We start from the raw sequence: 24,481 nt of genomic DNA, 5'->3' as shown, positions 1-24,481 counted from the left end.
TAGAAATAGATAAATCATAAAAGAACATTTTACTCTACATATCCAACGAATCATTTTACACGGATTCAAAATTAACTCAAGATTTATTAGAACAAACACTGTACCATCCAGTGGGAACCCTTTTTCGACGATACATTAAGTGGAAAAAATTTGATAACTATCAAGTAGAAAAAATTGTTTCAAAACTCGGGTAAGCAAACTAGCAGCCAAGTCGAAAAAATACCTAAAAACAGCCACGATATGTGTGATAACAGAAGAAACAGATATAACAAGGACAATGCTTCACCAGATCAAGATAATTTGTTCCTCCAAACAATGGAAGATTATTATAGTCGAAAAGATTCAGAATTTATAGAGGAAAGAACAACGATAGCAAAACACGAAAGTCATAGAATGGTTGGTGGCATGAGAACCAGAAAGGATTCATCGTCTTCCTGAGGCTACCGATTCGGCGGAGAAAAGATACCGCACACGAGAAAGAACAGAATCATGAGCAGGGTCGTATGGATGATCTTTCGATGGAATCTCCAAAATGGCGGGCACGGGTTTGTTGTAGCTGTCAACTAGGAAGCGGATCATATTTGCAATCTGAAAGAGAGTAAAATTCAGATCAAATCAAATCCACCTTGCGACAAGAGGAGAGATTGCATTAAACAAGAGCACAAAACTGAAAAAATTTAGTTTCTGATTGAGAAACATGAAAAATCCCACTTTTAAATAAAACAGAACAAGGATGAAATAGAAAGGAAAAACTGAAACAAACATAAAGAACAGTTACAGCACGTTAGTAGTTTCCTTTAAATGATTAATTTTCATTATTTGTTGAATAATACTTTGATTTTCATGGAATACACACAATAATATATTGGTCAGGACGAGATAATTCAATACGACATAATGCACTTGAGCAGAGGAACCGACAAACAAAAAAAAAGCCATAGACAACTTACATATTGGCTGATCAAAACAACAGCAATGTCCTCCCTTGAGGTGAATTCTTTAAATGCATCTTCTATAGCCTTGACAGTTGTTTCTGGATCAAATCAATCAAATGCAACATTATTATTTACAAAAGAGCAAAGAAATTCACATGAAATTTGAATGATGACTAACAAAAGAGTAGTTCTTTTATTTAACAAGAGAAAAGGGGAAAAAAGGGACAACTAGAGTTTGATTAGGAAGGGAAAATAATGAACAAAATTTTTCCAGTGTTTTAGGTCTAACGTTCTCAAACACTTGCTGCCAGCTGCAAGTCTGCAAGGGATATATTGCAGCTGTTCTACATTTGATAGAAAGCCCTCACTCTTTTGTAAATGTTGAAGGAAACCTAAAAATGTTCAATCTAATAGAAAGGAAGATTTCAATTTTGTCGCACAAACATATGTATATCGGTAAATTACTCATAATCAATTAGTAGAGGAAAATCGTCAAAACATATATCACAAACCAGTTAAATATGATGACATTCTTTGATCGTCTAACTGATACAATTTTCTACAGATCATGAGTTTCAGTAGAAGCAATTGGAATAATTGAATGATTGGGTAATCTAGTTCTCCAATTATTTTCCAGAGAGTGTAATGGCAAGCATTATAGGTTTCATGTAAATTTTATCAATTTAATATTTATCATATTCATAGCATAGTAAGGCTAAAGTGAAATTCCAGCATTTGAAGGGTTGTATTGGAACAGCAGAAAAACATGGAAGAAGAAGAATTTGAATCCACAAACATACTTGAGTCCACAATCAGGTAATTTGCCTTTCGCCGAATATCAACATTCCCAACACCAGCCAACAAAAAACCAGTGACAGTATCCTAACATCACAACATCAAATAAGATCCATTTAGTTCTGAATTTGCAGAATGTGTAGAATGATATAATACCATGAACAATTAGCAAAATGATTATCAGTAGATTAGCAACATATCAGACTGGATGGAAAGAAAAAACAAGAGATCGTACTCTTTTTGCAGGCTTGAAACAAATGCAACTTTCTCAAATCTAAATTAGTTGTGCATTTGATCAAAACTTAAAAGCTTAGGGTGCGTTTGGTTTGTCCCATTTGTTAGGATCGTACGTACTCGGCTAGAGAGGGGGGTGTGAATAGCCGCCCCAAATCACTCGTTTCTTCCTACAATTCGTTAGCGCAGCGGAAAAATAAACTAGAAACGAAAGGAAGAATATCAAACCTTAACACAGCGATGTACGAGGTTCGGAGATGATGCTCCTACTCCTCGGCGTGTCCGTAAGGTGGACGAACCCAATCAATCCGTCGGTGGATGAGTCCCCGGAAAACCGGCTAATAAAAACTCTCCTTCTGGGTGGAGAAACCTCGCCACAGAAACTTCTTGCAACAGCAAGAAAAGAGTACAAGGAAAACAAGAAATAAAGTACAATACAAATGTAAACTTTCTTGCCTTCTCTTCGATCGTGGAAGAAGCAGCCGCTTCCAAGCGCCTACAACAGCAGGTGACCGAGCACAGAAGCAGAAGCTTCAATCCAAGGAAGAAGAAGAAGTAGAAGAGGGAGGCTCGCAGCAGCAGCCCTCCTTTTATAACTCGCGAAGAAAGCGAAGAAACACAGAAGAAATCTAGCCGTTGCGCTAGTGCCTGATCGGTCGTGGACCGATCATGGATCGGTCCACGCACCGATCCATTCCTCCTCCTTCGCTTGTCGATCGGTCCATGGACCGATCAGGACCCCTGATCGATCCGGGTCAGGCTCCATGCTGATCGGTCCCCGACCGATCAGCCCATCTGCGCCTCGCCTCTGCTCGCTTCTATCGACTCGACGGTCACCGATCGATCGCTTAACACAAGATGCTCGATGTGTTACCGATCGATCACCGACCGATCGAATATTTCAGATCACCGATCGATCACCAAATCGATCCACTCATGGTTTTCGCCCAAACCAAGTCCAAACCAACATCTGGTCAATCTTGACTGTTGGTACATCATGCCTAGCATCCGGTCACCCTTGACTGCTAGGACTCCCCAAGTGTCCGGTCAATCCTTTTACCCACTTAGACTTTTCTCTCCGTACAAAGTATCCGACTCCCATGACCTACTTGACTTCCCATCACCATGTCCGATCACCCTGATCCATCTGGATTTTCCTGCCCAGCTTCACTCACGGGACTTTCACCTAGCTTCACTCACTAGGGTTTTCACCGGCTTCACTCACCAGGATTTCCACAATGCCTGGCTTCACTCACCAGACTTTCCAACCGCCTAACATCCCGCTTAGGACTTTCTCATTCACCTAGCTTCACTCACTAGGATTTTCACCGCCTCACTTCCAGGATTTTCCAATGCCCGGCTTCACTCACCAGGACTTTCACCTTCACCTAGCTTCACTCACTAGGATTTTTACCTGGATTCACTCACCAGGATTTCCCGACTGCCTGGCTTCACTCACCAGGACTTTTCAACTGCCTAACATCCCAGTTAGGACTTTCCCACTGCCTGGCTTCACTCACCAGGACTTTCCACACTGCCTAACATCCCAGTTAGGACTTTTCCGTGCCAAGTCTCCATACTTGGACTTTTCCAGTGCCAAGTCTCCATACTTGGACTTTTTCCCGAATCAGGTCAACCAGGTCAACCTTGACCTAAGGTTGCACCAACAATCTCCCAAACATCTATTCTTGTCCCATATCAAGAATACAACTCTTCCACGAGTGTCAAACATCAACATGCAACTCAACTAGGTCAACCTTGACCTAAGGTTGCACCGACAATCTTCCTAAGTCAAACATCAAAATACAACTCGAGTCAGGTCAACTTGAGTCAGGTCAACCAGGTCAACCTTGACCTAAGGTTGCACCAACACCATTTTCATTTTCATTTTCTGAAAAACGCACGTTTTTCGTTTTTCAGAAAATGACTTTTCCGCGTTTTTCGTTTTCTTAGAAAACGCTCTCTCATTTTCTTAAAAATGAATGTGGAAAACGCAAACCAAACGCGTTTTCCATTTTCTCAGAAAATGAAAACAGAAAACAGGGTCAAACCAAACGCCCCCTTAGATTTTTTTAAGGTTAAAAGATGATATGCAGAAGTGCACACCAAATTACACTAAAACTTCATTAGTTGAACAAGGCTTTAATCTTATCACATGAGCTAACATGTAAGTGTGGCACATGAGAAAACAAACTGCTATTTCAAGAGCTTTCCAGTTCAGTCCCTTAACATTTACCAATTATGTTTCTAATAAAAAAAACAAGCTATGATCACATGCAAGAAAAAGAATGTGATTGAATGGAACATTAACTGCCTTGATATGATGAAAATACTTGTCTTACGCCCTGGCATGTATACCTTAACAAAAAGAATAACTACGGCATATTTGTAGAAATGAACCAATGTGCAAGATGCATAGCAGTGGTAGAATACAACAACAACTAAAACATATTTCCAAGCTTCATCCCACTAGATGGGGTCCATATCAGTGGTAGAATATGTAACAAAATTTTATCCTTATATGAAAATCAGAATTCAACATTAAAGGTAGCTATAAAAAATACTAAAAGTACCATCTCGAAAATAAACTGAATGTGTTCGATTGTTTTATACATTCTAATAGGATGAGCACAGAAGCTAACAACTGGACAATAAAAGCTACTGAAAAGGACCTCCAATAGCAAGAAAGATTTTCACTAGAATCTGAACAACACAAGTAACTTGGGAATAGAATTTTAATGCTCAACATAAGTAAAAAGGGTGAGATTATATAATTTCATCTGTGTAACTCATCCTTAAGGAATTTTCCTATAAGAATATAAAAATTTTGTATATTGTATATTGTTTTCAATTTCAAATATACAAATCGAGCATTATCTATCAAGGACAGATAACTTCTCCACTCACTTTGAAGTATTACAAGCTAAATGCACTCAAAATCAGAGAAATGCACCTCTAAACACCTTCTCAGGTACTAATGGCTTCCAATTCTTTGTATAACTCTCCATTTTGGAAGTTATGAGGTATATCACAATCACCTTCTCTTTCCTACTTGTTTTCAATATTTATCTAAAAGCATGAAGAGATTTGACAAATTAAACACAGCACATTGATCAGAATGTGTACCTCATCAGCTATCATAGCTATGAGGGCTGAATTATTTGTCCGGATCTGAGCTCTCCCAGCCATTATGAAGAACTTTAGAAGCACCTGTTAGGCTAAAAACAGAGGAAATGATATTAAAAACCAAGAAAACTAAATGGCTAGATGAAAAATACTTCTGGTTAACTATCAGGAAATGTTTGGAACTCTCTACTAGTACAAAAAAAACACAGGATAATCATCAACATGAAATAAACTTATCGATGTGGAATGCAAAACAAATAAACAACCCCAACCCGAATGTTATATGCTCATCATTAAACAAATACAACAGTGTTGAATTTCATGTCAAATTTAAATGTTTCTATCTAGGGATCAGCCAAATCGTCCATCGAGCATCTTCCATAGATATCCAAGCAATTCCTACCAAAATACGATGTCAGAAAGACCCTATGCATCAGATGTCTATGATATTCCTGAAACACGAAAAAAAAAAAAAAGAATCTCTCCAAAGACTAGTAATCCAAATGGACAATTATTCCCCAGAATTTGACAAATAAGCATATTTTGATCCAAATTGCACACAGATCGATAACACTGCGTTAAACCTAGTTTTGTCGAGAGATTGCATATCGCCTAACTTTTCAGTGAACTCGTCTCGAACCGACCGATCGATGAGAATTGAATACTTGGAGAAGGATTAAAAAGAGAAGAATGATCACCGGCGCCGCCGTAAGCTGACGCTCCTTGATCGCTGCCTCCACCGGAACGAGAGAGAGAGAGAGAGAGAGAGAGAGAGAGGGAGAGAGGGAATAGAAGGATCGGGAGACGAGATCTCCATGATTCACAGGATACGTAACGGGTCGGATTTTGTAAGCGGGCTCCAGCCCGAATTATACCATGCCCAATTTGACTCCTAGTTTATTTCGCTTTAATTTAAAGTGTTTGAAACTTATATATTTTTAAATTTATTTATTATTTTAAGAGTTCTTTGAGTTTGATCAGAAATTTAATTAAGAGAATTTGCGTATATTGTTTTATTTTAAAAATTAGCCTATCAAAAATAATGCGTCTCTCTCGTTAAGCCACGTGGACGCTTCATTCCCATCTAAGTGGAAACAAATAAACAAACAAGCCAAAAAAATATAGTAAACGCCCGCACGAATCTTAAAGCAAAGAGGCGAAATTGCACACGGAATTTCCTCCGATTATTATAACCAATTAAATAAATACTCAAACATCATCCTTGAATTATTATTATATGGAAATTATCAAAATACACAGAAAGGCTTCACATTTTTTCGACGTGCTCCCTAATATTTAATTAATTTAAAATCCCTTTGATATTTTTATCTTTTTTTTATTTTAAAGGATAAAAATCAAGGAGTGTTTTTTCTTTCAATCTATGTGTCCGATTTTAAGAAAATTTATCGCTTACTTCATTGAAATTAGGACTCTGGATCCTGAAAATCCTGAGAAATTGAGAAGACAAACACTTGCTGTCATTGCCCAGTATGTATCTTTTATTTGTTTACGAAAGAGACATCCCACTCCATCCGTTCCCATGTAAAATTACACATTGCTCTCAAGTACGGTGTTCAAGTAATTTTAATTTTTGATAGGTCAATTTTAAGTTTTAAATTTAAACTTGGAACCAATCAAACATGCTTCATCTGTTCAACAATATTTATATTATAGTAATTATAATTTTCTAAATGCTATAATTCGTATTTACAATTATAAAATCATAATGGTTACAATATGAATTTAACATTTTCATTTAACATTCATATTTCATAAGTGTTACAATATAAGTATATTTTGTTCAACAACATTAATGTTACAGTAGCTATGAAATTATTTATGAACTTATCTTATGGATTTAATACGTAGGTAGAAAATAATAATATGAGGGTCATTTTATAAGGTGGGTGCTTTTAGATTTTTGTCGTATTTTAAATACAGGCATTTTCATAATAGTAAAACTAATGCAGTATTTTGCAAAATCTGATAAATTTTGGGGGTGTTCTAAAAATGGCACTTCCCTTATTATTAAATCTCTCTAGATGCCTTGCCGGCCGTCAAGTGTTCGCCGGCACGGCGGCACGTAAGCATGTTGCTTACCTATGCAAGTAAACGCAAATATATAAACTCTCTTCCGATGGAGGAGGAGGAGAAGGAGGAGGAGTTAGTTAAATTAGTTGAAAATGAGGCAGGCGGGGAGGTACTCGTCGATTCTAGTGGGTGGCATCTCGGGCCGGACGGGGCCGCACGCGCTGCCGCTGGCCAGGATCAAGCGGATCATGAAGCGGAACAGCACAGCGGCAGGGGAGGCGTCGCCGCGGATGATCTCCGGCGAGGCTCCAGTGGTGTTCTCCAAGGCCTGCGAGATGCTGATCCAGGAGCTCGCCCGGCGCGGCTGGGAGGCGGCGCTCCGGGGCAAGCGCCGGACGCTGCTGAAGGAGGACGTCGCCGCAGCCGTCGCCCGCACCGACGTGTTCGATTTCCTCCTCCCGGTGGTGGAGGCAGAGGCTAGGCCGCCGCCGCCGCCGCCGCCTGCAGGCCAATAAGAACAGCAAACGATACTAAAATCGAAAATCTTCGAATCAAATTTCGATTTGAAACGCTCGATTCTCGTGTAAAAGACAAAAATTACATCAAAGAGTATTTCTCTGGAATAATTTATAGCATTAAAATCGCCAATTTTCAATATGAGTGAGAATCCTCGATGATCGGAGAGGACGTTCTTGCTTCCGCCCTTTGCTCTCCATCGTCCGAGAGCTGAGGAGCCAGGACAGATCAACAAATACGAGACGACGAGCATCCATTTTTGGAAGAAAAAAAAATCTCCGATAGAACAGAGAGAAGAGGGCGGTCACCGAATCATCGTCACCGACATGGACGTAGAACTGACGGCGAGAAATCGCGCGGGGTTGTTCGACGAGGAGGCGGCGGCGCTGGCAAACGAGGAGGAGAAGGAAGTCGCGCATCAGGTGGAAGACTACCCTCCGGTGAAGTCTCCTCAGGCCGCATGGGACCTGTTCTTGGCAGAATCCAACAAGCTCTGGTCCGTCGGAGCTCCGATCACGTTCAACGTCATGTGCCTTTTCGGGTTCAACTCCTCCACGCAGATCTTCGTCGGGCACATCGGAAACCTCGAGCTCTCCGCCGTCGCCGTCGCCCTCAACGTCGTCTCCACCTTCTCCTTCGGCCTTCTCGTAAGCGGAAATATAATTTCGCCATTGATCGATTGTTTTTCCAAGATCAAATCATCGATCACCGGAGAAGTTTGTCGTCGATTTCTCATAGCTCGGAATGGGGAGCGCGCTGGAGACGCTCTGCGGGCAAGCCTTCGGTGCCGGGCAGGTGGAGCTGCTGGGCGTCTACATGCAGCGGTCGTGGATCATCCTCTTCTCGTCTTCGGTCCTCATGTGCCCGCTCTACGTCTTCGCCGGCCCGATCCTGAAGCTCATCGGCCAGGAGGAGGAGATCGCGGAGCTCGCCGGGAAGTTCACCGTGAGCATCATCCCGCAGATGTTCGCGCTGGCCGTCAACTTCCCGACGCAGAAGTTCCTGCAGGCGCAGAGCAGAGTGGCGGCGCTGGCCTGGATCAGCTTCCTGGCCCTCCTCCTCCACGTCGGCCTGCTGGCGCTGTTCTTGTTCGCGTTCGGGTGGGGCCTGGGCGGCGCGGCGGCAGCCTTCGACATCTCGGCGTGGGTGGTGTCGCTGTCGCAAGTGGCGTACGTGGTGGGCGGCGGCAACCCGGGGTGGACCGGGTTGTCGGCGGCGGCGTTCAAGGAGATTTGGGCTTTCGTTCGGTTGTCCTTGGCCTCCGCCGTGATGCTTTGCCTCGAGGTCTGGTACATGATGATCCTCACCGTGCTCACCGGCCACCTGGACAACGCCGAGATCGCCGTTGGCTCTATCTCGATCTGGTAAACTCCATGCTCAATTGTTTGATTGGGAGGGGGGAGGAAGAAGATCCTCAAAGTGTGAGATTGAGATCGATTGATTGAAAAATTCCTATCGATTTATGGCAGCATGAACATCAATGGCTGGGAAGGCATGATCTTCATTGGATTGAACGCTGCAATCAGGTAATCAAACATGGTGAGTGACCCTTCCTGAGAGCGCCGATGGTCAATTCATTGGTGATCGTGTGTAGAGGTTGATTGAGTCGTTGATCGCTTGGCCCTCTGGGTTTACAAAGTCTTCCGCTAAGGCTTAGAGAGGGAACCAAAGGAAGTAGATTAGACCAACGGTCAGAAAGTTCTCTGGTGAAGCCATCCCGATGTTCCAATAAGTCCTCAGAAAAGGAGGATGATCCTCTCCCAAATCAATAAAGACGGTGAGCTATAAACATCTGCTATTGACTTAAAGGCTCTATGTTTTGCTGCAACATAGGGAGTTTGATCCTCCGACACTTAAATTAATAATTCATTCGAGAGAAGAAAGTAGCACCGGTGAATTGTAGCAAAGAGATTGTGTAAATATAAGGATCACATACCTTCGATTGTAGATGGAGACTTATTTTATAGTGTCACTGTTGCGTTATGCATGCATCTCAAAGTATTAGCACATTTCCCAAAACTTTCCTAAAAAAGAACAGATCATAAAGTGCTCCTGACACATTTTCTTATATGAGCACGTAACTCTTTGTGATTTGACAGAGTGAAAACTTCTAAAGGACGATTTGACAGAGTGAAAGCTTCTAAAGGACACTTTTAGCTGGGAGCGTTCAAAATAGGGCCAATGAATCGAAGTCGATTGGGACCAGAGTTGGAAGTTGAGACTAATTGAGACCAAATTCAGGAATCAAGGTTGATTAGGATCAAAATCAGGAGTCGAGACTGATTGAGATCAGAGTACACATGCTATTGCCTTTTATTTATTATCTTGGCAAGACTATTGACTTATTCACCACATGACATCTCATGATTACTCCTATATCACTAATCACCTGTTTAAATCTAATCGAATGATGTGAGAGTCTGACTGACTGAAATATTATGATATGGCAGGACATCTCTCTATCCTGATTTTTTCTGACATGTAGCAAAAAGTAAATCCTAGGTGCGACCTTTAACAAGGTTTATGCTTTAATTATAGTCACGTCTATTAAATGTGAGACATGCTTTATTAGCTTTGACTTCCGAACTCAGAAGGTGCTTTTGTCTCCAAGGTTATATCATATTAATGTGAGGTAACCCTTAACAGGGAAGATTGAACGTCTACCTCAATATAATAATTATTAGTCGTCGTGGTCTATGTGCCTGATCAAATAGCTGATGGTCCCCCCTAGTATCAAGATGGTCTTGATCCAACAGTCCCAATCAAATGCAAAAGATATAAATTAAGTTACATAAGTTATTATCACATCGTGCAACCCTTATTTGTGCATACGTCATTCTTCATTATCTACCCTTTAAGTTTCCTGCTTTTTGTCTTTAAATAAGTCACTCATCTTCTTTTTGTTTGTCGTTCACCGATCTACCTTTGGACATCCCCTTTTTCTGCATAACAAGGTATTGGCCCTGTGATAGATGTAGGGTTTTCATCTACTCCCTGGTATAGGTCCGTGGAGTGAAGCTTTAGCAGTGATACATTAGATCGATTATAAATCACCTATGGGATTCCGGCCAATCATGGTCTAATACTCCTCCAACGGTAACGATTGCCCTAACTGTCTTCCTTAAAGATGTGTGACCTTCTTCCAAAGCCATCTGTTAAGTGGATTATGCTTCCCCATTCTTACTTTTCTTAATCGAAGTGTCCCAATATTTTCTCATTCCCTTGTCCTAGTTGGGGCCAAACTCATTTTGAATTTTAACTGGTGTAGTTTTCTTGTTTCGTTTGTACTGAATCCCTGTATCTGCTCGACTTTTACATTGCTTCTTTTATCCAAAGAAAATGGAGACTGAAGTATTCTTCTTCTCATCTCGAGTTGGCCACGGCCTACTCAAGGGCCTTCTTTCATCACATAAGGGGTTGAAGGTACAGTTCTTTTTCGTCCGACTCCCGAGTACTGTATCTTGGCTGACTCGCTGGCAATGTGAACTACCCCCACCTCTTATTTTAAAAGATCATTACCTAGAGTGAGGCTACTTTTGTGCCTAAGAGCAATTGCAAGACTTGAAATTTGACAGCATCTCCTTACTTGAGGAGAGATTGATTTACATGTTTAGGCTAAGCCTTGTTCTAACTCCCTTTCGGCTTTCTGGTAAGCTCCTTTTTTTGTTAAGAATTTTGATTTCTAATTGAAGGTTTATCTTTGTTTCTACAGCCGCCACCATGTTGAAGGTCTTTTGGAGTCAGGCGATGAAGCTATCATACACTGAATTAGAGGTCCATGATATTGAAATCGCTAACTCGACCAAGGAGGAGACAACCAATAGGGAGACTCCACCGGATCAACACCATCTTTGGTGGAGACGACACCTCAAACACTAGCAAGCGCATGGGTCCATACCCTCGGGGGACTTCGGGGCCCTTTTACAGATAACCAAAAAAAGACATTGGTTGTTTGGCCACATCCCATCTCTACCATGGGCTCAAGATTCGATCCCCCCCCCCCCCCCCAACTCATAGAATTCCCGTGTGAGAATTCTATCCTTGTCGTTCCTACGCCTCTGCCTGTCCAGCTCCCGACTCCTCCTATAGAGATAGAAGATGGCCCAACAAATGCTAGTTCCTTGCATCCACTTGATCCAACTCCCCTTGAGGCCACAACCCCAACTTTCCTCCTTCTATAAGGAGACCTAGGGGCTAGCTCATCGTGTCCTCCATTGGGACTCAATCTCCTAGCTCCTCAAGTTGGTGCAACTGCCTGGCCTGATCTTTCTGCCCAGGGTGACAGTACCACTCCAATCGATAAGAGAGCCCCTCAAGGATAGGCAGTTTCAAGAGAGTTCCAATTAGATCTTACTTTTCTCAACTCGTTGGCAGCGAGGTGGAAAGATGGTGAGATGGCCGCAGAAGGTCTCTCTCAGGGTTTTGGTGAGGAATTTATTAGGACCAGGGCTGAACATATGTCAAAGCTAATGGTCTTCAACCGACAATTCCTAAAAATATGACAGGGTCATCATGAAATACGTGTATGTATAATTGAGATGGAGACCTAGCTGGCCTCTCTAAAAGCCAAAGCTACCTAGCGCAAGTGGAGTTGACACGCCACACGCCTGAAGAACCTGAGGAACGCCCCCGCTGCAAAGCAATCAAAAATCTTTCATTTAAGGAAAATCATATCAGGGGAAGTCGGATAATCTCAAGGTGAAGTATAAGGTGGACCGACTGAAGAGGGAGGTTGATTCCCTGGAAACCTAGAGTAAGAGGCTAGAGTCGAGGAAGAAAGAGCAACACAAGATAAGTGATTTACTTAAAGGAGAAAATGAAAAAAGTTTAAAGAGAAGACAACGAAGAGCAGTGTATGCACAAACAAGGGTTGCACAATGTGACAATAGCCTTCGTAACCTAATTTATATCTTCATGCATTCGTTTGGGATCATTGGATCAGGACTATCTGGAAAGAAGGGGGATCATCGACTATTTGATCAGACACTTAGATCACGATAATTCCTAATAATTATTATACTGAGGTAGGTATTCAATCTTTCCTGCTAGGAGTCATCTTACATTAATGTGATATAACCTCGAAAATAATAGCACCTTTTGAGCTCAGAAGTCAAAGCTGATAAAGCAAGTCCTACATTTAATATGTGTGACATCAATTAAAGCATAGATCTTGTTAAAGGTCACACCTATTATTTGCTCTTTACCACATGTTAGTAAAATCAAGATAGAGAAAGATGTCTTACCACTTCATACTAATTAAGTCAGTTGGACTCTCGCCTCTTTCTACTAGACTTAGAGGAGAAATTAGTGATACAGGAGTAATCAAGAGATGTCACGTGGCCAAAGAAGTCAATAGTCTTGTCAAAGTGACAATTAAAAGTCAACAGTAAGTGTACTCCAATCCCAATCAGCCTCAACTCCCGACTCTGGTCTCAATTAGCCTCGATTCCCGACTCTAGTTCCAATCAGCCATGACTTCCGACTCTGGTTCCAATCAGCCTCGACTCCCGCTCTGGTCTCAATCAGCCTCGACTCCCGACTCTGATTTCAATCGCCCTCGACTCCTGACTATGGTCCCAATCAGCCTCGACTCCCAACTCTGGATCCAATCGACCTTAGCCCTTTGGCCCTATTTCGAACACTCGTGGCCAAAGCCAAAATACCTCCAATAGCTATAAAATCAAAGCAATGAATTATCATTTATTGAAAACGTGAATAACATAGCCGTTATCCATAAAGAAGGTGGGAAATGTGGCTATTTACTCTGAAATAAATGGGTGGTTATGCTCATTTATTTAAGGGTGGTAATGGCCACGAGAAACTAGAGACACTTGGAGAACATGGTAGATAAGCATGACCCTATAAAAGGTAACCTATCCTCACAAGAAAAGGTGTGTGCACACAACGCATCAAACCCTAACGTCATTCTGCATTTCTTTCTACTTCTCCCCCTTCTCTGAGGACTTATTGCAGTGTCAAAGTGGTTGCGTCAAGGAACTCCTTTCTTGTCATTCTAATTTGTTTCCTTTGGTGTTCCCTCTCAAGACTTAGCGAAAGACTTTGTAGAACCACATGGTCAAGCGATCAATGACTCAATCAAACTCAACGCATAATCATCGGCGAGTTAACCATTGACGCTCTCAGGTAGGATCAGTGTAAAAAAAAATCTTATTTTTTTAGAAAGTTATTAAAAGAGCATTAATAGAATAGGGTACAAGTCATAAGATTATTTTTTAAAAAATAATATTGAAAGAGTGTCATACCCCACTACTTCCTTGTAGATCAAGACCAAGATTTTTATCTCCTGTCATATATATTAAATCATAAATCAATCTGTTAATTATATAAACATGACAAGTTTGTATTATAACAGTCATAATTTGTAACTAGTATAATATTAATTAGAAAATATATAATAGGAATATTGTTGAACAAGTCAATTTGTCATATCATCTCAGATTTAAACTTTAAATCGACAAGCATTAAAAAAAGTCAAAACCTACCGAGATGGTTTTTTAAGAGTAATTTTGATTACAATGTGTATATTTGATCAAAGTTACACTACTTTAGAGTAACTTTGATTAAAAGCTTTGGACAAAGCTATAATTTTTTAAGGGCACACTGTATTTGATCAAAATTGACTATTTAGAGTAATATTGATTAAAATTATACTATTTTAGAATAATTGTAACTAAAATTAGATCACTTTAGAATAACTATAATCAAAATTGTACCATCTTGAAGTTTTGGTTAAAATTATTTAAAACTGACATAATTTTGATCAAAGTTGCTCAAAGATGATCTAACTTTAGTTAAAATTACTTTAAAATGGTGTAGTTTTAATAAAAATTACTCTAAAGTAAAAAATGATTAATCAGGTTGGATAAGCTAATGGTCCTGAGGTGACTGGTTCGACCCTATAAAAGTTTTCCACCGGCCAGCAAGATAAATTGAGAAACGCTTGGAACGGGAAACGCAGAGCCCAGCATTCTTTAGTTGCGTGCCCCATTTGGAGGAAAAAATCTTGTAAATTCGTCATAGCTGGGGCTCGAACCGCTGGTACCTGGGTGATAACCTGGATGTCCTGTCGTTGCACCATAGCCCCGGGAGCAAAATATTAATAAAATAAAAAAAATGATTAACCAGGCTGGGTAACGTCGAACCTGGGGTGACCGGCCCGGCCCCACAGAAGTTTCCTATCAGCCTACCAGGGTAAATCGGGAAGCGCTCGCAGCGGGCAATCCAGAAGTCTAACATCTTTTAGTTGCGTGCCCCATTTAGAAAAAAAATTATTATAAATTCGTCATAACTAAGGCTCGAACTATTAGTGTCTAAGTGACAACCTAAATGTCCTACCGTTACAGTATAGTTCCGGAGGCAAAATTATTCTAAATAGAATATAAAGAAGGTATTTCACACATCAAATTAGAGATGAGATGCTATTTTGATTTTTTTTTAAAAAAAAAAAAACATGAAAGTATATCGTTTTAATTTTTTTTCATCATTAAATAAGTGAATAACTTAGCCATTGTCACGAATCATGTTTAGAAGGATCACTAACTTTGATCGCACCACTTTCACAGCATCCGAGTCTCAAATGAACTCGGGTCGGGCCGACCGCGAGCGACCATGTACGCTGTGATCGTGGTGCTGGTTCAGTCGCTTGCGATCGGGCTGCTCAGCATGGTGCTCTTACTCGCCACTCGCAACCACTTCAGTGCCATCTTCACAAATGACATAGACATGCAGAGGGCAGTGGCCCAAATAGCTTATCTTCTAGGAATCACCATGGTTCTCAACAGCATCCAGCCAGTTATTTCAGGTAAAACTTTATTTATTTATTTTAATGAGTTTTTCATAATTATGAGTAAAATTTTGTGAATTTCGTGTTGCTCGATACAATGCAGGTGTGGCTGTTGGAGGTGGTTGGCAAGCTCTTGTCGCATACATCAACTTGGCTTGCTACTACATTTTCGGGCTCCCGCTCGGGTTTCTCATGGGTTATGTTTTCCATTGGGGAGTTCAGGTATTATCAATACGGATGTCGAAAAGGATAACATTACACAACTAGAGGGAGTTTAAAGCTTAACACAAATCAAAATAACCGTTTAGTCAGTTTGGACTACCCAATTTGTGTCTCACTCACTTGCTCCACTAGCTTCTCCCGACTCACCTGAATAAACCGATTGACATAGCTCGATCGGAACCTCCAACCTAACCAACACGGTTAGATCATCGGGCCTAACCGATCCAACTAGAACAAAAGAGTGCCTTCACGGCATCTCAAGTAAAACATGGTGCTAAAGTTGGACTTGTGTTCTCAGGGAATTTGGTTCGGTATGCTTTGTGGGACTTTTATCCAAACCCTGGTTCTGCTGTTCATAATCTGGAAAACAGATTGGAAGGCTGAGGTGAAATCTAAAAATAACTGTTCCTTCTATAGATTTGATGCAAACTAAATTGAGCTTTTAGACTTCCTGAATTGTGAATTTGCAGGCAGTCCAAGCCGCAGAACGCGTGCGATTGTGGGGCGGACAAGAAGATGGAACAGAACAGAAATGATTTTGATCTCGATCAGCATAACACTTCTCTAGAGAAGATTTGGTTTCTTTTAGTTGTTTTCTTTTTCATGCTCTGTGAGAAAGATGTCAATGAATGTCTTTTTGTGATAGGAGTTAAGGTTTTGAGTCGGTTTAGGTTTTGTATCAAACATGATTTTCACTGGAACCTTTTAGATTGTCCAAGAGTTGAATCAAGAATCAATTGAGTGTGCGCGCGCACATGTACAAAAGTTTTGGCGGCACATTACATTGCCATCTTATAAGCAATTGCAAAGAGTTCTAGTTACAGCTTCCTAAGCTGTGAGCCCCGATGTCTTGGCTGCCAGACGGAGCAGTGCCTGCCTGTGATAAACGGTGCGGAGCTTCTTGTACTTCTGCACAAAACTTGGGAGGTCGACCTCCTTCTCGAGGAGCTGCCGGTGCAGCGCCTCTGACTCCTTGTCCACTTCTTTCATTCCCTCTAAGCAACAGAGAAGAATTATCGTTTGTAAAGGATAAGATTGAAGAACCCTAAATACTTGCAGAAAGAAACTTTTAGACTTAAAAGGCAGAGTTTGTTTAGCAGCTAAAAACATTGTGAGGCCTTTCAACGAAATCATCAGGCATTCACCTAAGTTGTTTGGCTCGTCTAAACTAAGTTTATTAGTGAATAATCTCATTGTGCATCGGTACAAAAGGAGTTCTTCATAAGAAGCACCTGATGTTAGACCTCACACTGCGATATGACTCAACCCTACCTGAAACATAGATGCCAAGATTTTAGCTAAAGCGGCCCAAATATCACTTACTATGACTCAACCCTACCTGAAACATAGATGCCAAGATTTTAGCTAAAGCGGCCCAAATATCACTTACTGTATTTCTTTTTTCATTCTTTCCTTTGCTTGATACTCTTCTGAGTGTCAATCAGGTTGAGCAAATTGTTCCTCTTCGCTAAATCATGCTGATATTTTTCATTTTTAGTTTCAAGTGTATGATCCATAGGATATATCGTTTGTATTCTATCTATTCCAGTAAAATCACACTAGAACACACAATACTTCCAAACCGAGATAGTGTAAATGTTTACCGTGCAACTTTTCGAGGAGACCAGATGGAGAACAGCAACTGAGAGTTTGTTCCTTTATCCTTTCCAGTTCAGCTAACTTTTCTCGAGCAGCTGCCAACTCGGTCGTCCGAATAATTGTGCACTGTGTGTATATATGAAATTTAGACATAAGAAAAGAGGGAAACAGCTTACCTGATAAAGAAAACAATAACAAAAGGCATAAACTTTCTTAAAACAGACGACAAAAGACCCCCGCCGAATAGACCAACTTATTTTGATATCTGTAGACCTAAAGGTGAGATTTGGTTTGAAAAAAGAAAGAACTAAAAAACTTACCTGGTTTCTAAGCTCCAAAATTTGAGGTTCCTTTTCCAAGTTCTCCTCTGCAAATTTTGCTTCTCTAATAAAACAATTTCAAGAAACAAAATGTGCTCGTAGCAGAAAAGAATACTTACTAGCAAGCTGCAGAGTCTCCTTCCGAAGTTCATGTCTTAGCTGACAGAATATCGAACATGTTGTTAGTAATTGTATTGTAAAATGCTCAAACTATATGCAAACTATTCAGTTCCGAGACAATTGACAACAATAGAAAAAAAAAAATTTATGACCAACAAAATAATATGTTAACCAGACAAAACAAACATATTTTGAAGAAGTATAAAATCCAACTTCAAATGTGCATTACAGCCTAACTATTTCCTCTAATGATCATTAGAGGTGTAAGGATTGTGTGGAGAATCACTTGTTTTAATATGTTTATTTCAGCCTATTTCCTCTAATAAATATTAGAGGTGTACTGATTGCATCTCATTGTGTGGATGTCGTTGAAGAATCACTTTCTAACACTCCAAGATGTTATTTGATGTGGGAATAAAAAGCCAGAGCTCTTTTTCAGTAATCAAGGTTGTCAATAGTTAAACAAGAATCTTTATATGATTTGATCTTCTTCTATGCCAAGCAAAAGAAACAGAGGGGAAAATCTGAAATCACTGGCACCCTATCTGATATGTTACTAATGAAGGACACCCATATTCCAATGGTACATATACAACGAGTTTCTTAGGCAATCATCGACAAAATAACGAACTCAAGTCAAGAAAACAAGCATTCTGAAGCATCAGTTCAAAGATAATAAGGTAAGAACACCTAAAAGCATTTTATATGAGATTCTTATTCACTAACCTAATGTAATTTATCAAAAACAACAACTTTCTAAAACATGTAGGCTACTACAAGGATATGATTGATTGAAGATTATGTAAACAAATATGGAAGAAAGACTCCATTCTTCTAAAGCAAACTGTACCAGAGGAAACAATAAAACAACCAAAATATGTGGTGATTGATTATTGAACTGAGTAGGAAAAAAAGTAGCCCCCAGGGCGTAGCGCAGACGGTGGGCGCATGGCATCTCTGACGTAATGGTTAGGGGTCGATTCTCAAGAACTGATGACCTAGGATTTACCCCATCATGCGCCTATGACATGTGTACCTGCATGTACCTCCCTCCATATGGGGACCGCTAAAAAGGATAAAAAGAAAGTAGGGGCGTTCTTCTCATGCTCACATTATTTTGAACTTTCACTTGGTCAAGGGAATTATAAAAGGCTCCATATGCTTCCTTGTCTGATAACAACCTCCTCAGTTCATCAGCGCTGCAAAAGATACAGAAATAATGCTGAAAACGAAACAGATTGGAAGAGAGAAGCATTATGCTATAATGATTATTTTTCAGGATATGCTGACTTACCATTTAGCAATATCTATCCAGAAGCCAACCCTAAAATAAAACAATGCAGAACATGCAGAACAAAAGGATTTTATTTTAATATTCTCTAGTTGATAGTATATATCTTGACATTCTGCTCTGCTCTCTTTCTTGCATGTCTTTTTCCCTCTTTCTCCCCATCTTTTCTTCATTTAAAGGTAAAAAATAATAGAAAAAAAAGTTGAACTGTATAGGGTGCTTCCCAGAATATCAGCAGTATAGTCCGTAGCCTCAAGTCAGTTAAATCACACAGTTGTATCAGCAGTAGGCTTCCACGCCAAAGTACTAATAAGTTCTCCCTGACTATGAATAAAGGAACCAAGAACCTACATCTCCTACAGTATACTCTTAACAGCAAATAAGGAGAAGAAAATAAGATAAGTAAAGTTCTGATATTGACAGAGAAAAAGAGTGTCACGCCTTGGGAGATGGCACTCTTTGGAGTTGCTAAGAAACAAGAAAAAAAATATAGCATAAACTGAAGAGATAGAGTAATAGAGAAAACATTGGATGAAAGAGAAACTAACCTATCTCTTCTTGCAATCAATAAAGAGAATCATTGAATATGAGTGCTGAGGACAAAAAAATGAGATTAATTTTCTAACATCTACTCTTAGAAATATGGGAAAAGAAAGAATAAAGTTTAATTTGAGAGAGGGAGAAGATGTGAAGAGAGAAGACAGAAAGTCTGCATTGATTTTGAGAAAATAAAGATGTTGGATGAAAACAACAGTCCTGCAGCAACTAGATAACAATAAGTGGAAAAATTGGTGACAAAATTACAAGATATTTCAACTCGAGTAAAAGAGAGGAGAGAGAGAAAATGGTTTTAAAATGTTGGCCCTTTCCTTTTTTATTCCTTAACAAATTTTTATTCTTTAAAAAATGTTCTTTTAAATCTTGAGCTGGTATCCTTCAGAACCTAGACCTCCTTGTGCCTAACTTAGCCTGAGTCAAACCATCAAACTACTAGAAGAAAGGTGTGATGCTCCAAGTGAGCAGCAGAGTTAAGGCTTAACAGAAGAAAGAAGGTATGTTGCACACTCGATGATGTTGGATGTATGTAGTGACAAGGTTAATCAGCAGCAACAAACAGGTAGTAGGAGAAGATGCATACTTTGATGTGTTGTCATGTAGGCTAAACAGTGGCAAAGAGTTTGACTGCCATATGACCATCAAACAGGAAGTTGTATGATATTCAAGACAAAGGACAATGCTTACCACCATGTCACATAAGAACTTAGATGATGAGAGTTGTGGGAGAGGGTTCCTAAGGTGATGCAGACAAGGAATTAAGCCATCACAATAAGGTGGATGGGATCTCATGAAGCACCTCCCTCATGTCTTGGCCATTTGCACTAATGGCTAGTAGTCACCCGTGATTTATCTCCTCCGTGTTGACCTAGGGACGGGTTGGCGGGGGCGCTGGAGGCGAGCGAATCGCCTTTTACCACATGGGATCTCATGAAGCAAGGACCAATGTGTCAACTTTTGGCGACGTAATGTTATAGGGTGGTAGGAAGTGGTGAAGGTCGTTTGACAAATAAGATGTGCAGACAGGGAGAACAAAAGCAAGTGCATATCATAGGAGACTTGAAACACACCACACAATGAAGATGGTGGTACCAGACATCAGGTGACATCACGGCTACAAGTCATCTTCTTCACATGGGATGGATTTTTCGATGTCAAATTTGCCATCGAGATTCCAATGAACATAAAAATAATTGAGAGAAAAGAGCATATAGAGACAATTATGCTTTGTCTCTCTCTTACAACAGATTCATAAACTGACTACTTGATAACATAACTACAACCAATAGAGCAATACAGTCATCACAACAAAACACTTCAGACTCCATATCATAAAACATTTCAGATTCCAAAATAAACACTTTGTGGAAGTATTCATTAGCATATAATGATGACTAATAGAAAAAATACCCAATGAAAGATTATTGTGAGACTGAATTCTAAATTGTGAACTATATAATCTAACATACCATTATTGAGATAATGCGTTAAACAGTGGTAAAAAAAAATCCATGAGCACCTTTTATTCTTCAAATGAGAAATTATTCCAGCGGCCTCAGTAGGTGAGGGTTGCCCATGCGGTGATGACTGAAGAAGAACAGTGGTCCTTTCATGAGCGCTGCCACCAGACGAATTGCTTGGAGTTGAAGGTTGTGAAGAATTCCAAGGAATTTCTGGGAAATTTGACTGAGGAGGTGCTTGTGAAGGACCCCTGCAAACAAATTCAGCAAACTTCAAGAACAAAATCATCATACTAAAATAATGTTTTCTATGAATGAATAAAAATGATAGACACATTAGAGTACATTAGATACAGTAAATACTTAATATGAAATAACAATCTGGCATCGAACTTCTAAAAACTAATAACCAACCATATAATCACCTATGTGTTGACAATTGTATACAGAAACTGCTACAGTTTGAACAGAAACTATAAGACAATAACTTAGAGTGACTTAATCAAGCAGCTGCTAGGTGGTTTTCTTTTCCTTCCAAAAGGTTTCAAGTGAAAAACTATATATCATTCAGAACGATGGTTGAACAGAGCTATTCTAATACCTTAAGACAATAGCTTGCCTCATAAGACAATAATTAGAGTGGGTAAATCGAACAGTTGCTAGGTGGTTTTCTTTCCCTTCCAAAAGGTTTGAAGTCAAAGACTATTTCATCCAGATTATATACAGTTGAACTAGCAACGCATAAGAGATAAAGTACAACTATTGATCTTTTCTTTTTAATGAATTGACTTGAAACTTGTGTCTTTACATCCCCTCAAACTCAATCTGGGAATATCGACTTTGGAACTGAGTAGCTCTGCTTAGAGGATGATGAAAAAGCTTACATCTCAAGAGAAGAGAGAGATATTGGTTAACTAGGAATGCAGATGGTGGATACAGCTATGATAGGTGAAGAAGGCAAAGCAAAAAAAAAAAGAAAAATACAAGAAAAATTTCAGAAAGCAAGAGCTAGAGCAAGAGCCGGATTTTATAGGCAGAGCAGACCACCAATTTCATGGAGATTCTTAGACAAATTTAAGGAAAGCAGGAGCCACATCAAGAGCCAGCTATGAAAACTGAGTAGACAATAGATTTTCAGCAAATTTAAGAGAAGCTGGAGTTGAAGCAAGAGTCAATTATGATAGGTAGAATAGATGGAAGATTTTAAGCAGTAGGCTATGAGAAGCGCAACAGGCAGCAAGTCACAAGCAAATTGGATGGAGGCAAAAGGGAGAGTTTGGTGGTTAGTGATATAGGTTGGCAATACAACAACGGAGGCACAAGGAAGTTGAAGAACTTTTGTTTGTAAACAAAATTCCAATTTTAGACAGAGAGATGAGCAAAAACTAGTGTTATGCAATGGCGGAGTGGGCCAAGGAAGGCCACTATCACATCAAACTTTCAGCCTTCCCCTAAGGATATTAATCGAGAGAACCTAACCTTAAGAAAGATTAGCTTTAGCACAATCTTAAATGGAAAGCAAAGATTTTTATTTCTGGATTAAATAAATTACAAAGTAGATTCCTCTTTATATAGATGTTTACAGATGATTTATTAAACAACAAAAGAAAATTAGAAGACTAGATATATTCCAAGATAATTATGAAGATAGGATAATTTGATTGTTTCTTTGTAATGAAATGCCTTAAGATTGTACCTCTAACAGTAACATCCTCACAGCATGATACAGAAGCTACACAAGTCAGTTTCCTCACTATGCTCTATATTTCACCAATTCGGGTGCAGAAAAAAGTGATTATTGCTATATATGCTTATGCTTCCAACATTTAGTAGACAATAATAATTTGGCTTCTAGGTAAACTTCTGTTTTGTTTTAAACCACTATTTTAACATAGTACTACAACGAAAGAGGATTAAATTGAGACATCAATACTGCACATTCCACCCAATAGCCAGATTATTGCTGTACAAGAAAAAAATGACTAATGAACATGAGGGAATGAAGGAAACAAAAATATTTAAGTGTTATTAACAACCACTAATTTGCTAGTTGTGATGTTGTGCATCCAAATATGTGATTAAAAAACACAACAGAACAAAGAAACAAGTACCAAAAAGAAAATACAAATTTAATTGTTTAAGAGCAGGAAGTCTAATGGGTTAACTAGTAACTATGGCTTATTATGAATGTCATACTGAAATTGGAGCCAAATCTCAAACAAAGTTACTGATGCAGTCTAAGCTAATAGGATTGGGTGTCTATTGACTATTCTGTGGAAAGATGGTAATTACAAAGATATGTTTTCTCCCTCTAACACTAATAGCAACCATATAAAATTTACCAGACCATACAAAAGCATATAAATTTGATTGACTATCTAAGACTATTGAATTCATTAGTTGGAACAAGTTCCTAAAATCGGTAAATAGTTTGCGCATAGATTAAGAGTATGATTTCATTGTATAACAGATTTGAGTCATACGGATAACTGCTCACCCAAAAATTGGAAACCTCCAATTCATTTTAGCAGCTTCTGGGATCTGCAAAAGAAGCACTGCTAAAAAGTTAAACCTTCTCAGTCACCAGTAGACAAAGTGAAAACAAGACATGACAAAGCCAGGAACTTTCGAAAATTTTCGCTGAACAAAAATAGCAATGAATAGAAAAGATCTAAACTATCTGACTTTTTTTCTCATCCATATAGCCAGAAGTTCATCCATATATTGTAACCACCAAACCAAACTTTAATACGAGGTGATGTAGTTTTCACCAAATATCACAATTATATAATCGTGCCTTCATAGACACCCCAAAAATGAAACATCAAGTTATAAGGTGAGGATTGACGGGGATAAAAAAAACGATCTTGATACTTGTGCCGATAAATTGCACTGAGATTTCTATATTTCTCATCCGCGTATTTCAAAGCCTCTCGTCATTTCGACAGGTAAAAACACATCAACAGTAACACTATCAAAAAGTCCAAAAATGAACCCAAATGCATACAAATAAGAGAATCTTACGACCTAACAAATAAGGATACCTTGGCGGTAACGATAGAGAGAAAAGAGAAACGTTCTCCTGGGAAGCGGTCGATGCCAGGAGGGTTCTTCGCTTTGACGCTTTCCCTCTCTTCCTCGCTGGTGTCGACGATGGCCTGGGTTTACTCGCCCACGACGCGGCAATTGGGAAAGCGTTGATTGGGCCGCAACGGTCTTCGCCGGCCCAATGGGTGACGTTGCATAGCCGGTTCAATTTGATAAATGGAAAAAATATATATATTAATGTATAAATGCAGTTTAAAAGAAAGTAAATTTTTATTTAAAAATATTAGTGATTTAAAAAATAAAAAATAGATATTCAATTTCTATTTTCTATATAGAAGTGATTTTAAAAATATATAGATATTCATAAAAATATAGTGTCTTTTATTTTAAGATGGAGAATAAATAAATAAATTAGGTATTAAATT

At 39.4% G+C, this 24,481-nt stretch overlaps 4 protein-coding genes across 6 annotated transcripts; 2 read left to right on the top strand and 2 right to left on the bottom strand.

Moving 5' to 3' along the window:
• Window positions 1-200: 200 nt before the first annotated feature.
• On the bottom strand, window positions 201-5,915 carry LOC122008951 (V-type proton ATPase subunit F). 2 transcript variants are annotated; one of them, XM_042564883.1, is made up of 5 exons: window positions 5,789-5,915; window positions 5,091-5,182; window positions 1,736-1,817; window positions 951-1,033; window positions 201-588 (listed from the first exon to the last, which is right to left on the bottom strand). In XM_042564883.1, the coding sequence occupies exons 2-5, from the start codon at window positions 5,151-5,153 to the stop codon at window positions 424-426; spliced, it is 393 nt and encodes a 130-aa protein (XP_042420817.1). In that variant the 5' UTR covers window positions 5,154-5,182; window positions 5,789-5,915; the 3' UTR covers window positions 201-423. The 2 variants fall into 2 exon arrangements, with proteins under 2 accessions (XP_042420817.1, XP_042420818.1); XM_042564884.1 differs by having other exon boundaries at window positions 5,091-5,174; window positions 5,789-5,852.
• A 1,249-nt stretch (window positions 5,916-7,164) lies between these two features.
• On the top strand, window positions 7,165-7,908 carry LOC122008950 (nuclear transcription factor Y subunit C-6-like). Its single transcript, XM_042564882.1, has one exon. It carries the CDS (start codon window positions 7,274-7,276, stop codon window positions 7,634-7,636), a length of 363 nt encoding a protein of 120 aa, XP_042420816.1. The 5' UTR covers window positions 7,165-7,273; the 3' UTR covers window positions 7,637-7,908.
• A 22-nt stretch (window positions 7,909-7,930) lies between these two features.
• On the top strand, window positions 7,931-23,002 carry LOC122008947 (protein DETOXIFICATION 35-like). The gene is made up of 8 exons (XM_042564879.1): window positions 7,931-8,284; window positions 8,376-9,001; window positions 9,107-9,163; window positions 15,221-15,459; window positions 15,545-15,663; window positions 15,962-16,048; window positions 16,134-16,179; window positions 22,357-23,002. Exons 1-8 carry the CDS (start codon window positions 7,964-7,966, stop codon window positions 22,395-22,397), a joined length of 1,536 nt encoding a protein of 511 aa, XP_042420813.1. The 5' UTR covers window positions 7,931-7,963; the 3' UTR covers window positions 22,398-23,002.
• LOC122008949 (vacuolar protein-sorting-associated protein 37 homolog 1-like) lies at window positions 16,367-24,209 on the bottom strand. Of its 2 annotated transcripts, none has more exons than XM_042564880.1 (8): window positions 24,053-24,209; window positions 23,506-23,549; window positions 21,068-21,259; window positions 18,814-18,901; window positions 17,702-17,741; window positions 17,583-17,629; window positions 17,268-17,388; window positions 16,367-16,658 (listed from the first exon to the last, which is right to left on the bottom strand). In XM_042564880.1, the coding sequence occupies exons 2-8, from the start codon at window positions 23,529-23,531 to the stop codon at window positions 16,492-16,494; spliced, it is 681 nt and encodes a 226-aa protein (XP_042420814.1). In that variant the 5' UTR covers window positions 23,532-23,549; window positions 24,053-24,209; the 3' UTR covers window positions 16,367-16,491. The 2 variants fall into 2 exon arrangements, with proteins under 2 accessions (XP_042420814.1, XP_042420815.1); XM_042564881.1 differs by having other exon boundaries at window positions 23,506-23,563; window positions 24,040-24,182.
• Window positions 24,210-24,481: the final 272 nt, after the last annotated feature.

Source organism: Zingiber officinale, chromosome 8A (assembly GCF_018446385.1).
Source record: "Zingiber officinale cultivar Zhangliang chromosome 8A, Zo_v1.1, whole genome shotgun sequence".
Taxonomy (NCBI): Eukaryota; Viridiplantae; Streptophyta; class Magnoliopsida; order Zingiberales; family Zingiberaceae; genus Zingiber; species Zingiber officinale.
The sequence above is the reverse complement of the archived record's forward strand: the minus strand, read 5'-3'. Positions and strand labels throughout refer to the sequence as shown.